Consider the following 13,442-nt stretch of genomic DNA (forward strand, 5'->3'; position numbering starts at 1 on the left):
TTCCATTTTTAGGGTACGTTAAATAAATCTTCTCATTTTAGTATCTTGTCACCATTTCTCTCTATAACATTGTTCATCATACCAAATATGGTTTCTAGTATATTAATTCCATGTAATTTCATGCCATCTTACATCTGTTGGGTGAATAATTCTTGGGATGCATAGGATAATCACTTTTTTTGGCTAGTGTGGATCACATTTTAGAGTAAAGAACTTTTTTCAATTTTATTACCATTTTCAAGTAAAGTGTTCTTCTTTTATTCATGAATGTAGTTAGTAATAGATATAGTATTTTTTATATTAGTATTGCCAAAATGCAACCCATTTGGGCATCATCGTACAAGTCATTTTTTTGGTTGGAATTACTTCACATCCCTCATTCTATCATCTCTTTTGATGTGGTGTTGAATTTTCTTCCTTACCTTGGTTGGGCCTTCAATTTTCTTTTTCAATACTTAGAGTCTTCTTTTAACTTTCTTTGGGCCTTCAATTTTCTTGGTTGGGTTAGGCTGTATTTTCCTCTTGGAGAAGTTACCCCTTGGCTAGAAATAACTTAATTATCCTTCTCTTTTATTTTACAATATTGTTTAAATTATATTGTATATTGATCTGTAAATTTGGTCTTATTTTTTATTATAGTCTTTCAAATTTTGTGTGAATGCATAATTGAAATTATCAAGGGAATCAGTTTAAACTAATAAGAATACTCATCCATTTGTTGATACTCAATTTTTTTGGTATAAGGAATTGTTGTTTTGGGTTGTATTTATAATGAATATATAGATAAAGATAATTACAAATTTAGAAAAGTATAATTATGTATAGGAATTTAAGGATTTTAAAAGGTTCTCACTATGTTAAATTAAGCATTAGAAATTTTTTAATTAGTTATAATGTTCCACATATGGAATAACTTAGTTTTCCTATGAGTTCATATGTGTAAAGTTGATGACTACCTTTAAAGTATTAATTTTTATAGCTTATATGCATTTTTTTAAAAGTATATGACATCTGTGTCTATAAAAATTTGTCTTCAACTACTCTAAATTTATGGATTATGACTATATAAATTGATTAGTAGAAGTCTTAATTTTATTTCATATGTATATACATTTAAGGGACATATAAATGATGATGCTCATGGGTTTTAATACTGTCTTTCTGAAAACACATATAAGGTTATTTTTCTTAAGCTAATTTGATTGTTCCATAGGAGTAGGAAATGAGATCATGAGATATTATATTGATTAGTGAATTTATTGTTTTATATAACTTATCATTCTTAAGAATTATGATGTTAATTGTTAGCTCTTCATGTATATATGTTAAATGGCCCAAAATTCAATTACACCTAGATTTTCTTGTTTAGACTTCCTTGATGTCAGGCTGGGTATCTTTTGTGTCAGGAAAAATTTTCGAGAAGCTTAACAGCTTCATGGTAGGGAAGAAAAGACTTCCTACAATATCCATGCCCTTCTTTTGCTTGAAAGTGTCTAGAGCTCCTTTTAGGAAGGTCATTATGAACAAAAAATAATTGGGTACTCTTGGTCTCTAAATTTTATATTTGGGTTAGTCAGTTGTTGAATCTTGTTAAACACTATCATTGTAAATTTAGGAATATTGATTTGTATTCCTTGGCATGCTTCTATTTCTTTCATTAAATTTAATGAAATTTATATTTAATTGATTGGTCAGTGTTCATTTCAACCTTGGCTCTTGTAGACAATTCATAATTTATGTGTATTGTTGATGTCACACTTTGTTTTTTATATTAATAGTGGTAAAAAAATGTGTGGATAGCCTGGTAGAAACAAGAATAGTGAAAGAAACACTATAAACTAATAGACAACTCACTAACCTAAATCATAAACAACACACTAGCCACCTAATAAAATAAAAAACAAGTATCTAATAGAGTTTTCGAAACTACAATCAAAACCATTATAGTTGATAGTGACATGAGTAGCCAACGAAAGCAAGAAAATAAAATAAACCAACAATATTTACACTTGCTAGGATCTAGTAATGGCTAAGAAATCTAGAGTGAGTACCTAGAAACTTGCAAGCTAAGAAATCATAATGACCAAAGGCCAAATGAAAATGTTGTGGGAAATAATGCCACATATATGGCGTACTGCCATTTTAAAAATTGCTCATCCTTTTGTCTTTAACACAATCCCACCAAATCTTGTGAAAGTTGACGTGTCGATTTAGGCATAAAATGCTCCCATTTTTATCACCACTTTTTGGACCAATTAGTATTCCATTGTAATTAATGATGGTATGTACTTGTTTTGTAGGTGCACTCCTTATATTATAAAAAATTAATATCTTAAACTAGTGTCAGTATTGAAAAATATTTGTTTATTGAGGTAATACTTTGAAACACTTTTTCTAAATGTGTTCACATGTGGCTTATAAATAGAAAAATTATGTACAATTTGTCATGGGCCAATGGTTAATAGTATTTAGCATTGGATGCTCGCATCAAATGTAATCCTTTACATTCAAGATTTCATATTGTATTTGGAATATTTTTGAAATAATAAATGTCATATAATTAAGTAATATGAATAAGCTATTGATTTATGACCATTTATTCAGCCTTATATGCAAAGTTTTTGCCAAGACATCTTGTTTGAAGTTGTCTCATTATGTGTTCAAATGTTGGGGTTCACTAAACAACAATCTATTAGATAAGCATTAGACACAATCAAACTTCAGCTCCTCAGACTTCACAGGAAAGACTTCTTCTATTATGTCTTGCTACAATATCATTTCAAATTTAATTTGTATGCTATTCTTATTACATGTAATGTTGTGCTCAATGTTGGACTCTAGCTTTCTATATGTGTAATATTTTTCTTGCTTGTTGTCTTATAGATACAAACACATGATATTATTTTATATTTTTATGAAAGATTCGATTGCCCTACTTGTAATATTCTTTTGTATTATATGTATTATTTCAATTTTAAAAAGTCTATATTATGAGTTGTATAATAAGATAACAATTATTTTTTTCAATTGATAGAAAGTATCATTTCCAAAGTTAAACTAATATTATATAGTATATATTTTTTTTTAAATACATTCTATATAAATTATATTAAATTTAAACAATGCATTTTTTTATAGTGCAATATACCGGAATATTTAGATGATTGAAAATTTTAATTTGGACAACGAGAAATCATAGAAAATGCATTAAAACGATAATATTTATTTATGGTAACTAAGAAAAAACTTAAAATATCCTGAATTTGTATATTTCTGTAAGGGTGAAATATATACAAACTATGGTATAGCTGAACTGTTTGACATGCTAAATAGTACAACTCCAATGCCGTTGAGATCTTCCGTTGGTGAAGCCTTTCTTTGAATGAGAAGAGCTTCTACCCAGCTAGAATCTACCGTCTTTATACAAGAGGGCCTCCCTTGACGTATTCGGTGGGGGCCAGTGCGAGGAGGCCAAGCATGGCAAACCGCCCGTTCCACATCTCTGCCGACGCTGAAAATATTGGCTGCGACTTGCTCTCCGCCGATATTCCCTTGGAAAGTGGCACCAACGACGCCGCCGTCAGTAATCCCGCTGTCAACACAAACCACGGCAATCCTCCGCTGTTCACCTGCGACAGCAGATCTCTGCCGCCCTCCAACTCCACTGCGATGGCCGACACGAAGCCCAACATCACCGCCCTTCTGTTTATTATCTCCGGCGCTGGCCCAGGGAACGCGAAGAGCTCGCTGAACTTGGTGCTGCTCGAAGGGGAAGATGATTCCTTCGGATCCTGATACGCGTGATCAAATACCATAAAACATTAGCAATAGAGTTCCTACATAAGAGACACTAATTGTCGATCACTTGACCTCAAGGCTGCACTTATGCGGCAATCTAGTTGTGTGACCACCCAAGGCACTCCTCCTCTGGACTGCCCCGCAGTTGAGGGCTGCGGGCGCTCTCATCATCATCATCATCATCATCGATCTAAAGGAAAATTAAATTTTAAGCTTGTCTGTGTCTCTTCGACTTGCTTTAGAATGATTGATAATTAATATGCCCCGGATTCTAGTTAGCTTTATAGCCTGGGAACGATTCAACTTGGTGGTGAGAACGTGGACTTACAATCACGTGGGCGAAGAGATGAGAACGTGGCTGGTAAATTGCTCGAACGTGTGTTAAACAAATTACCCGCTATATGTGGAGATTCTAGCGACTACTCTCCACTCAACGTGGCCTTCTCCTACCCGAAGTTTCACTTTGCTGTTATCTCAAAAGCTTTGTTTGGTCGCACTAATTTCTGTGAACAAAGTCTGATTGAATCTTAGTTTTTCATTGTGACAGTTCAATTCACTTTCTTTCTTCTGGGTGTTCTTTGGAATAAAAAGCTAGATATTTAGCTTATAGTTTTCACACCATCCTGTCTAACGCCTGATATTAACTTTGGCTGCTTTGCGCGAGAAATGGGCCTAGTCCGGAAACGAATGACGTGAGTCGAGATTTACTTGGGTGAAATTCAGAGAACGTGGCTGGTAAATTGCCCGAACATGTGTTCAAGCGAAGATTTCCACCGACTATTTTCCCACTAAACGTGGGCATTTCTCACCCAAGTTTTCTGGTCATATTATTGCCAACTTTGGCTGGCGGGAGTTTGATGAAAGCACTCGTTCTGGGTTATTATAACCAATGAAGTCACTTTCTGACGTGCATTTTCCTCGCATTGGCCTTCTCTTGAATGAAAAAGGTCGGTAATAATAGGTTTCAAGGGAAAAACGTGGGTAGCGCGGAGACGCGTAGTTTTATAATCTAGCAAGACCAAAGTGCAAATAAATATAAAGTTCACTAAATGAGTACATGATTTAAAACTAGCAATCGCACCGGGAGGTGCGCTGGATACGCCGAAATGAAGTCCATGAATGCGTTGACTACGCCTTTGTCACCTGTTTCCTTCTAAAAGATCACCACTATACACATTTTGAAAATAATGTATAGGTCAGAAGTGATACTGGACAGCCCAATGAATGTTTATCAGATTTGTTGTGCATGTTCAAGGCGTGAACAAGACATTAAGAGGGAAGCATATCCAATTAGCATTGCAATAAGACTGAACAATGCGATGTTAGAACACACACTCAGCTCTTCCAATAAGATATTTCGTAGGTTCAAAAAAGATGCCGCCCGCTGCATTACGGAATCCCTAAGATTACTAAGCGAAAAGCACTCACATCCATCCAGTTTTGTCCACTTTCTCTCTACTAAGTCTTATATCATGTGCCATTAATCCTCTGTTTTGAAATCAGTCACTAGAAAAATTAGTGAGAGTTGATACATGATACAGTAAGTTTTCTTGATTTTGTAGATTTGAATTTCTGAGATGTGAACTTAGAAAATGAACTAATGAAACAAAATGTTCTTCCTTCCCCTGTCATGCTTTTGTCTAGGCAGTTATAAGGTCTTCCTGTTCTCACTAGCCCTAGGCCAGTATGACACGTCCAACTCATATTTCATAGATTCTTTTGGGTTGACTATGACCTATGTCGTAGCAATGGATTAGTTGTTACACGCGCTTCCTCTGTTGATTGGATATTGCCAATAGCACGGATTTTGAGTTTCATGCTATTGGCAGTTCAAGAGGCTCGTAACCGGAACATACGAGAAATAAAATTGATATTCAGGAATCAAGAATGAGCTTGTGGATTTCGTAACCAAAAGATCTGGAAACATTTTATAGACTTATCCAAAGGAAAAGTTAAGTTTGTATTCATCTTCTTTTTAAAGTTTTGGTTGATGATACGAAAAAATGTGCACATAGTGGTTTGTAAAAGCTCTCTAGCTATATGAATATTTCATTGCTTTTGCGCACAACTCGGCTTGAAAGGTCAATCAAAGGAACTCCATACTACATCTGGGTATTCCCCAGTTCAATGAACGAAAGGAACGGTTGTTCCTAGAGACAGCCACTAACATGGTACAAGGTACTTTATGTATACTACATGTCATAGCCATAAATTCATGTCATCATCACATGGCTTTATCTTTAGGATCTGTAACATTGGTGTGTAAAACTATTTACGTGACATCCTTTTGAATTGTTTGTATTAGTGAACAGTTTTTTCTTTTTGAGCTATTTAAGTTTAATTCACAAGAAAAACTTCGAGAACAAATGAGTCTTGATAACTGCAAAGACTTTCTATGTTCAAAGTCACAACTCCCTTCTAAAATGATTTTTTAATACAACTCTTATTATGAAAGAATTACAATTGTCATTCTTTTAACCAGAAATAACTTAAGGAACGATGTAAACATCCCTTTATAGCTATAAAAGAGTGCTGCAAATTTGAATAATCACTATTAGATATATGCCGCATGACATACTACTTTAGAATTTCAAAACTTAGGTCAAGCTCACTAAACCAAATGAAAAGAGAATAGTAAGAAAAATCAATGAAATAGCATCTAGAATGGCATGGATCTCATATGAATTCTATTAACTAGCATGATAACCACATGATTATCAGATAGATGCAATAGAAAAAACCATATGATCGATATTTATTATCATTAACTTTCTCATTTTCATTAACAAAGGCAGATAACTACTTACTAACAAAAAGGTACTATGTTATGTCCAAAGAGCCAACCCTTAAGGCCACTTAAAATATTACATATATAGCCACACAGGGCTTTTCAAATTACATCAAAAAGTAACTCCCACGTGGAAGTTCAAATGTTTTCAAATGTAGAATTTTAAAACATAATTAACTAAAATAAGAGAAAAATGATGTGAGTGACTCCTTGCTTCTCTTTTAGGTTCTAGCTATATTGTTAGTATTGGTATGAGATTCTTGGGCATCAAAATAGCTACCACCACCTTCTTTCTAGACCTTGTGCACTAAAAGAAAACTGACCAGCTCCTTCTATTGTGGGACACCTAGCTATTCCAATATGAGCTTCCACATCTTTAGGATTTGACCAATATGATGGAACTTTTTATCTTGAATCTCTAGGTGATGAGTACAAAGGATCATCATTGAGTCTTTTCTAGCGACAATAGTCAAATCATGAACCAAAACTTCACTCAATTCCTATAGCAACTTGATTTTGGAGAAAAAGGTCATCTCCACTTCTTTAGGGGGCTTTTCATTTTTTCCCTCATTTCCCATGATTTTGACATCAATATATTTTATGTTAGAAATCAACATCTCCTTTGGACACCAACCTCTCTAAGAAACTCATAACTCTTCTTTAACCCTTGTTCCATCACTATGTTCTACCACTCCAAACTACCAAGAGCGATGAACAAGATATCAAAATTGATTTGGGCTCTAGGGACTTTATTTCTTAATTTGTCTACGCCATATTCTTCCACTTTAGAAATATTGATGATGTATTCATCCCACCTAATATTCTTAGACTCCCAAGCATTAATCTCTAATTCTAAGGCTATTGTTAGCTTATCTACTCTAGCACTAGTACTAGTGAAATATGAGAAATAACAAGTTGCCTAAGTATGAACAATGCTCAACCATTCGCCATAGGCTTGGGAAATTGAGTGGTCTCTCTTAACCTGCTTGAGGAAGCCTTTATTCAAGGGGGAACCTACATTGATATACATGATAACATTAGGCAAGGCTTTTTTGTGTGGGCTTTGTAGCTCATGAATGTATTCAACCATCTTCTGCATTGATTTCTTTAATTCTTGCTTGTCTCTTTGATCCTTCCATATTCACTGAGAGATCCTGGTATTCCCCACTCTCCATATTTTCATATCAGTGACTCTTGAGGTTGGACTGAGGATGGTCTTTTCTGCTACATAGTCCTGAGGTTATATTTCCTCTATGCTTTACTTAGCTACTAGCTTTATAACCTCTGCAACCCACTAACTTGTTTCATCATCAATGTTCAACATAGTCTCGATCTTTGGACTATTGGTCTTAGGGGTCTTCCTCATGAACTTACTCACCATGTCTCCTAAAGGAAGAGTTGATGGTACTAGGCTTCTCTTCTTTCTTACTAATAGTTCAAACTAGTTAGGCACTGGGTGGTTGTCCAAGTTGGAAGGAGGTATTTTTAATATAGGTAATGAACTAAGTGCCATCACACTCAAAGTAGTCACACCTTCCATAGTCTATTGACACCCCTATTCCATCTCGTCAATGAGGGATTCTCTTGATTCCTCTCACTCTTCAACTATGTCAAGTTCTATTGTCACATACTTGTCTAGAGGCATACTCATGTTCTTCGCTTGTTCTTGCTTCCTCTTGTTGTGAGATCTAGTCCACTTGATAGAAGTAGGGAGATAAACTAAACCTTGAACAGGGGGTTCATGTTTAACTAACTTTTTCTTTCCTACACCGAAGGAATCAACAACCTTTTTAGAACTTATAATAACCAAGGGTGAGCTCAAACTATCATGAATCCTTTGAACACTATAGGTTATTGATCTTGTCTTCCTTTTGCACATCATCTATTTGTCTATTCTAACTAGGATGGGTTGGGTTCTTATTTGTAGGTTAACTTCCTCTAGCTTAGTTGACTCAATCTCTAGTAAAAGATAATCTTTTATCTTCTCAATGTAGGTAGGGTCAACAATCTCTTCATCCTTTTCTTAGTCACCCCTAAGACATCAAAAGGGTGATTGAAATCTTCAATTTGTGCCAAAGTTATCCTAGACTAGAGCTTGTTTTTGACTTTGAAATCATCTTGAAAATTTTCCCAAAAATCCTCTAAGTAGGGAATGTGCAAGGTAGAAGAGGTTGTTTCAGAGTAATTCATAGCAATTTTTTTATTGTCAAAATTTGGTCTAGCAAGATAAGTCAATAAGCTTAGAGATTTGATCTTAGTTTTGAGTCTGAGGGCATCCTAAATAGTTTTGTATTTTTAATGTCCAATCTCAACAAGAAATGTGTACCCTAAACCTTTCCTTGCTTTACAATATTTACCCACTTATGCTAGTTGTCTGCATACTTCAATTAATACAAAATGATCTAGACAATGTCAAGGAAGCCTCATTGGTTTACCTTCAGAGCCTCCAATCCTGAGATAGGTAAATTGGTGAAATTGGGTGAAGTAATTTCCATAGATATCAATCAACTCGGTCACTTCTTCTATAACCTCATGTTTTTCTTTCCTTGCAACTCAAACACCAATTTGGCTAAAAGCATGTCTTGATCTATTTTGAATCCATCTAGGTTTATGTTCTTCTGCAAGAGAGGGTAATATTCATAAAAGGGCATACTCAGGTTCTAGTCTAAGTGGGATAGAGCTTTCCATGCTTTACTACAGGATTGGATATAAAATAAGTAGGAGGTTATGTAAAAGCCAGAGGTTCCAAAAGCTTGGGATAGTTCTTCTTGCAACCTAGTTGGTATTATGTCAGCCTAGTCTATATATTTTTCTTCCCCTACAATACTTTGAATGAAGAAATACATTCAATTTTCTTAGTGGAAGGCATGTGGACTTCCCTTTACCTTGTTAACCAATGTGATCACTTCCTTGATTTTAGGGATCATATGCTCTCTAGTCAAAAGTTTTAAGAAACCCCTCTTTCAAATTTGAAAAGCCAACTTTTACCAATGTTATTTTGAAACTCTGTGACACTTTTAGAGAATTTGGTGTAGGAGGAACTGATGGTCCAATATTCATATACCTCATGTAGGGGAATTCTTAGAGCACTCATAATAGTTACCTGGTTCAAATATACTAGAACATCATTGTTAATGGCATGAATGCATTTTTCAACAACATCATATCTATCTTTGCATGCTATTACTAACTCAGGATAGGGGAAAGCTTCTAGGGAAGTGGATGCTTGCAATAAACCATTGTCTTAAAATTTCTATGAGATGGAACTAGGTTTCAGGTTTTGGGTTTCTAAACCTAGCCAAAAAAAATTTCATAGCTTCCTTGGCAAGGAAAGTGTCTTCCATAGTGGGAAGCATACTGCTAATAACTGACTCTCTAACTTTGTCAGGTATTTTTAGGTGGAAAGGAGTGGCCATGATGAAAACAAAACTAGAGGAAAATGATATGGAAGAATGCACAACTTCTCAAAAAATGCAAAAGGAAAAGACACTTACAAAATTAAAGTTTAGGGACTCACCGAGTTGAGCACATGTAGGTTGTAGAACAAATATTTAATCTATCACTGCATACACCATATGAGACAAATTTTTTTTACCAAAATGGAAATAGTAGGAAAATGAAAATAAGGCAAGCTTCATTTAAAAAATGAGACCTGGCTTAAGGCATCTGGATGGATGACAAGATAGGGGTTATGGTCATTAAAATATCATCGAAGTTACAAATGTAGCATGACATACTTCTTCATTATTACTCTTAACTTCTCATTAATGTGAATCCCTTCTGTAGATTTAGAAATATTGTGATGTTGCTGAGCTATCCCATTGTTGGAATTCTTCAGAATAACTAAGAGGGGGGGGGGGGGGGGGGGGGGGGGGGTGGATCAGTTATTCAAGGTCTAGATGTACAAATAAAACTTTTCTCAGCTTAGTGAACCCATAAAATATATATATTCATGCATGCATCCATATGAATATGCAATTACTTAAAATTTGTAGGTTACTATCAAATCAACTTGTAGAAATGTAAAGTATGAAATATAACAGATTCATCAACACACTTGACAAAATGATTTAACATGGAAATCCAATTTGGAAAAAACCACTAGTAACATGCTACTCCTTTTCACTCTTTTAAAGTGATGCCCTGTGAAAGGCCAACCCTATTAAAGGTTACAATACACACTATTAAATGTGACCTGGTTAAGGGATTTCAATAGCCCTATTAGAATTGAACCTTGTTAGAGGACTTTAGGCCATTCACTTGAAATGCCACCTTGTTAATGGATTTTCTAATGACTATTAGGTCAACCTTAATTCAAAGGATTTACCCTAGACTGATACAATTGTTACAGAGTAATAATAGAGCTTTGATATGATACAACTTACAACTTTTCTTGTAGATTACAGATCTCTAATCAGTCCTCAATTTTCTTGGCCTTTCCACTTTGTAGTCCTAATAGCTTGTTCACCCTTCAAGCATATATCTTCTTAATCCTTCAAGCTTAGTATGCCAATGCAATCTCTTTTTAGGTCACTTGATAATGCAAAACCTTTTCTCCCTTCGGTTATTGTATCCAACTCTCTACTCTATGACACTTTCCTTCATGACTAGACATTCCTATAAATAGGAAATTAAGATACTTTGCCATTTTCCATCGTCCATTTTAGGGATTGGACATATTACATAGCATACAATGTATCTACCCTATATCTTGTATCTCTTCTAGAAAATTCTCCTAGAATCCATTTGAATTCACCTAAAAATAGTTTATATCAATTTTTGTGACACTAGCTCATCATCCTTATCTTCCTTCTAGTTCACAAGTTTCAAGAAAACTAACTTGTCGATTTAGAATCAACAAATCTTTGATCCATGTTATCAACCTTTTGATGCTCGACACACACTCTATTACTTAGCATCAACTATGAAATCACTTGGCATCAACTAAAGTTTACTGGTGCTCATCATCCACTAAACTTTAATCAACATCAACCTTTTTTCTTGGCATCCACTAGAATTTGCTTTTACTTGGCTCCAACTGACTTTTTGCTCAGCTTGTACTAACTTTTCTTGGCACCTATTATCCACTCGGTCAAGCTTGGCAGACAAAATTTGTTTAACTTGTTCTTTTAAACTTTCTTCATGTAGCCAATATTTGTAACCTTTAGTAGATTATCAATTCACCATGTCATCACTATCTTAACTAATCCTTGTACTTAATTACATAATCATAGCTCAACCTTTCCTCTAGGTTCTATTGTTACTTCTTATTAATCAACTTCTCTTCATCAATCAACTAAGTGATAGTACTTGAATCTTATAAGCATTTGGCTTACCAACAAATAGCAGGTTTGACATCAGTGACAAAACAATCATTGAAACACATAATTTTCTTCAACAATCTCCTTCTTAACAATCTTTTTTTCAATTAGATTTCAACAATCTCCCTCTTTGGCATTGATGGCAAACCAAAATGATCAACCAAATTAATCAAATGATGAACATCTTATTCAATCAAACTAATTAGGTTAAAATAGTAAGACAATATCAAAAAGAAAACCTATATTGAAATTTCTCCCTTTATTAGCAACTTCCATCTTCTAATTTGGTTACAAAAACTCTTTCTTATAACTCCCTCTGAGTTCCTTCTTATATCTCCCTCTTACTAGGTAGATTAGGATTTCTCCCTCTTTATTTTATACCAGTTAGATCAGTAGAGTATCTCCCTCTAATGATGATTTTCTTGGCTTTCTGATCAATGTTTCCCTCTTTGTTCTGACTCAATTCTAGATATCTCAATCAGTAAAACTCTTCTTCTAATGATATCAATTTAATGTACTTTCTCCCTCTTTGACAACAATGCCAAAGAAATATACCAAAAACTTATCATCTTTAATACATGTAGATATAGGCTTTTATAGTTTCTTTAGTTTCTCCCTCTATCACCTTGCTTGTGATGGATTTGTAGCTCAATTTTGTGCTTACTTTAGGCATCTCCTCAAGTAAAATCTTTTGCATCAACTTGTAACATTTGACAATCAACTTGTTTGATGCGGGGCAGACTTCTTATTTCTTAGATAGCCTTTGATAGGAGTATCACCCCTAATTTACCTCTTAGATACTCATAAGAATCCTTAGGTAATGTTTTTGTGAAGATATCAGCAATTTTCTCCTTTTTGTTAACATATTCCATCTTCACTTCTTTACCTTGAACTAACTCTCTCAAGTAATGATACTTGATTACATTGTGCTTTGTCTTTGTGTGCATCACTAGATTCTTTGATATATTGATAGCACTTTTATTATCACAATAAAGTATCACTAGTTCCTTGATATCTTCCTTCATTCCTTTTAGTAGTTGTTTGATCCACACAATGTTTGTACAATTTATAGTAGCAACAACATATTCAGCTTCAACAGAAGATTGTGAGGAACAACTTTGTTTCTTACTAGTTTGTGTAACTAGTCTTTTTCCTATAAATGATTCTCCTCTACTGATGCTCTTTCTATCATCAATATTTCCAACCTAGTTAGCATCAGTGTAGGCTCTTAAGTCATGTCGTTCATTCATCTTGTAATATAGACCAAACTCTTCTATTCCTTTCATATATCTCATTTTTTTTTTTAATACCATTAAATGATTTTCACTTGGATTTGTAGAGAATCTTGCAACTATGCCTACAAACAATGCAATATCAGGTCTTTTATTTACTACATATTTCAATTTTCCAATCATGGAATTGTATAATGTTTGATTCACCTCAGTTCAATCATCATTCTTTGACAACTTGTTTCTTGTCACCATAGGTGTACTCACTAGTTTGAAATCTTCTAATCCAAAAGCTTTTAATATCAC

The 13,442-nt window shown here is 34.3% G+C and overlaps 1 protein-coding gene across 1 annotated transcript; it reads right to left on the reverse strand.

The window, feature by feature from the left end:
• Positions 1–3,419: 3,419 nt before the first annotated feature.
• On the reverse strand, positions 3,420–3,972 carry LOC149544409 (early light-induced protein 1, chloroplastic-like). Its single transcript, XM_089796399.1, has 2 exons — positions 3,871–3,972; positions 3,420–3,791 (listed from the first exon to the last, which is right to left on the reverse strand). Exons 1-2 carry the CDS (start codon positions 3,970–3,972, stop codon positions 3,420–3,422), a joined length of 474 nt encoding a protein of 157 aa, XP_089652525.1.
• Positions 3,973–13,442: the final 9,470 nt, after the last annotated feature.

The sequence above is a fragment of the Cupressus sempervirens genome, chromosome 8, assembly GCF_028749045.1.
Source record: "Cupressus sempervirens isolate cs-2001-9-10 chromosome 8, ASM2874904v1, whole genome shotgun sequence".
Classification (NCBI taxonomy): domain Eukaryota; kingdom Viridiplantae; phylum Streptophyta; class Pinopsida; order Cupressales; family Cupressaceae; genus Cupressus; species Cupressus sempervirens.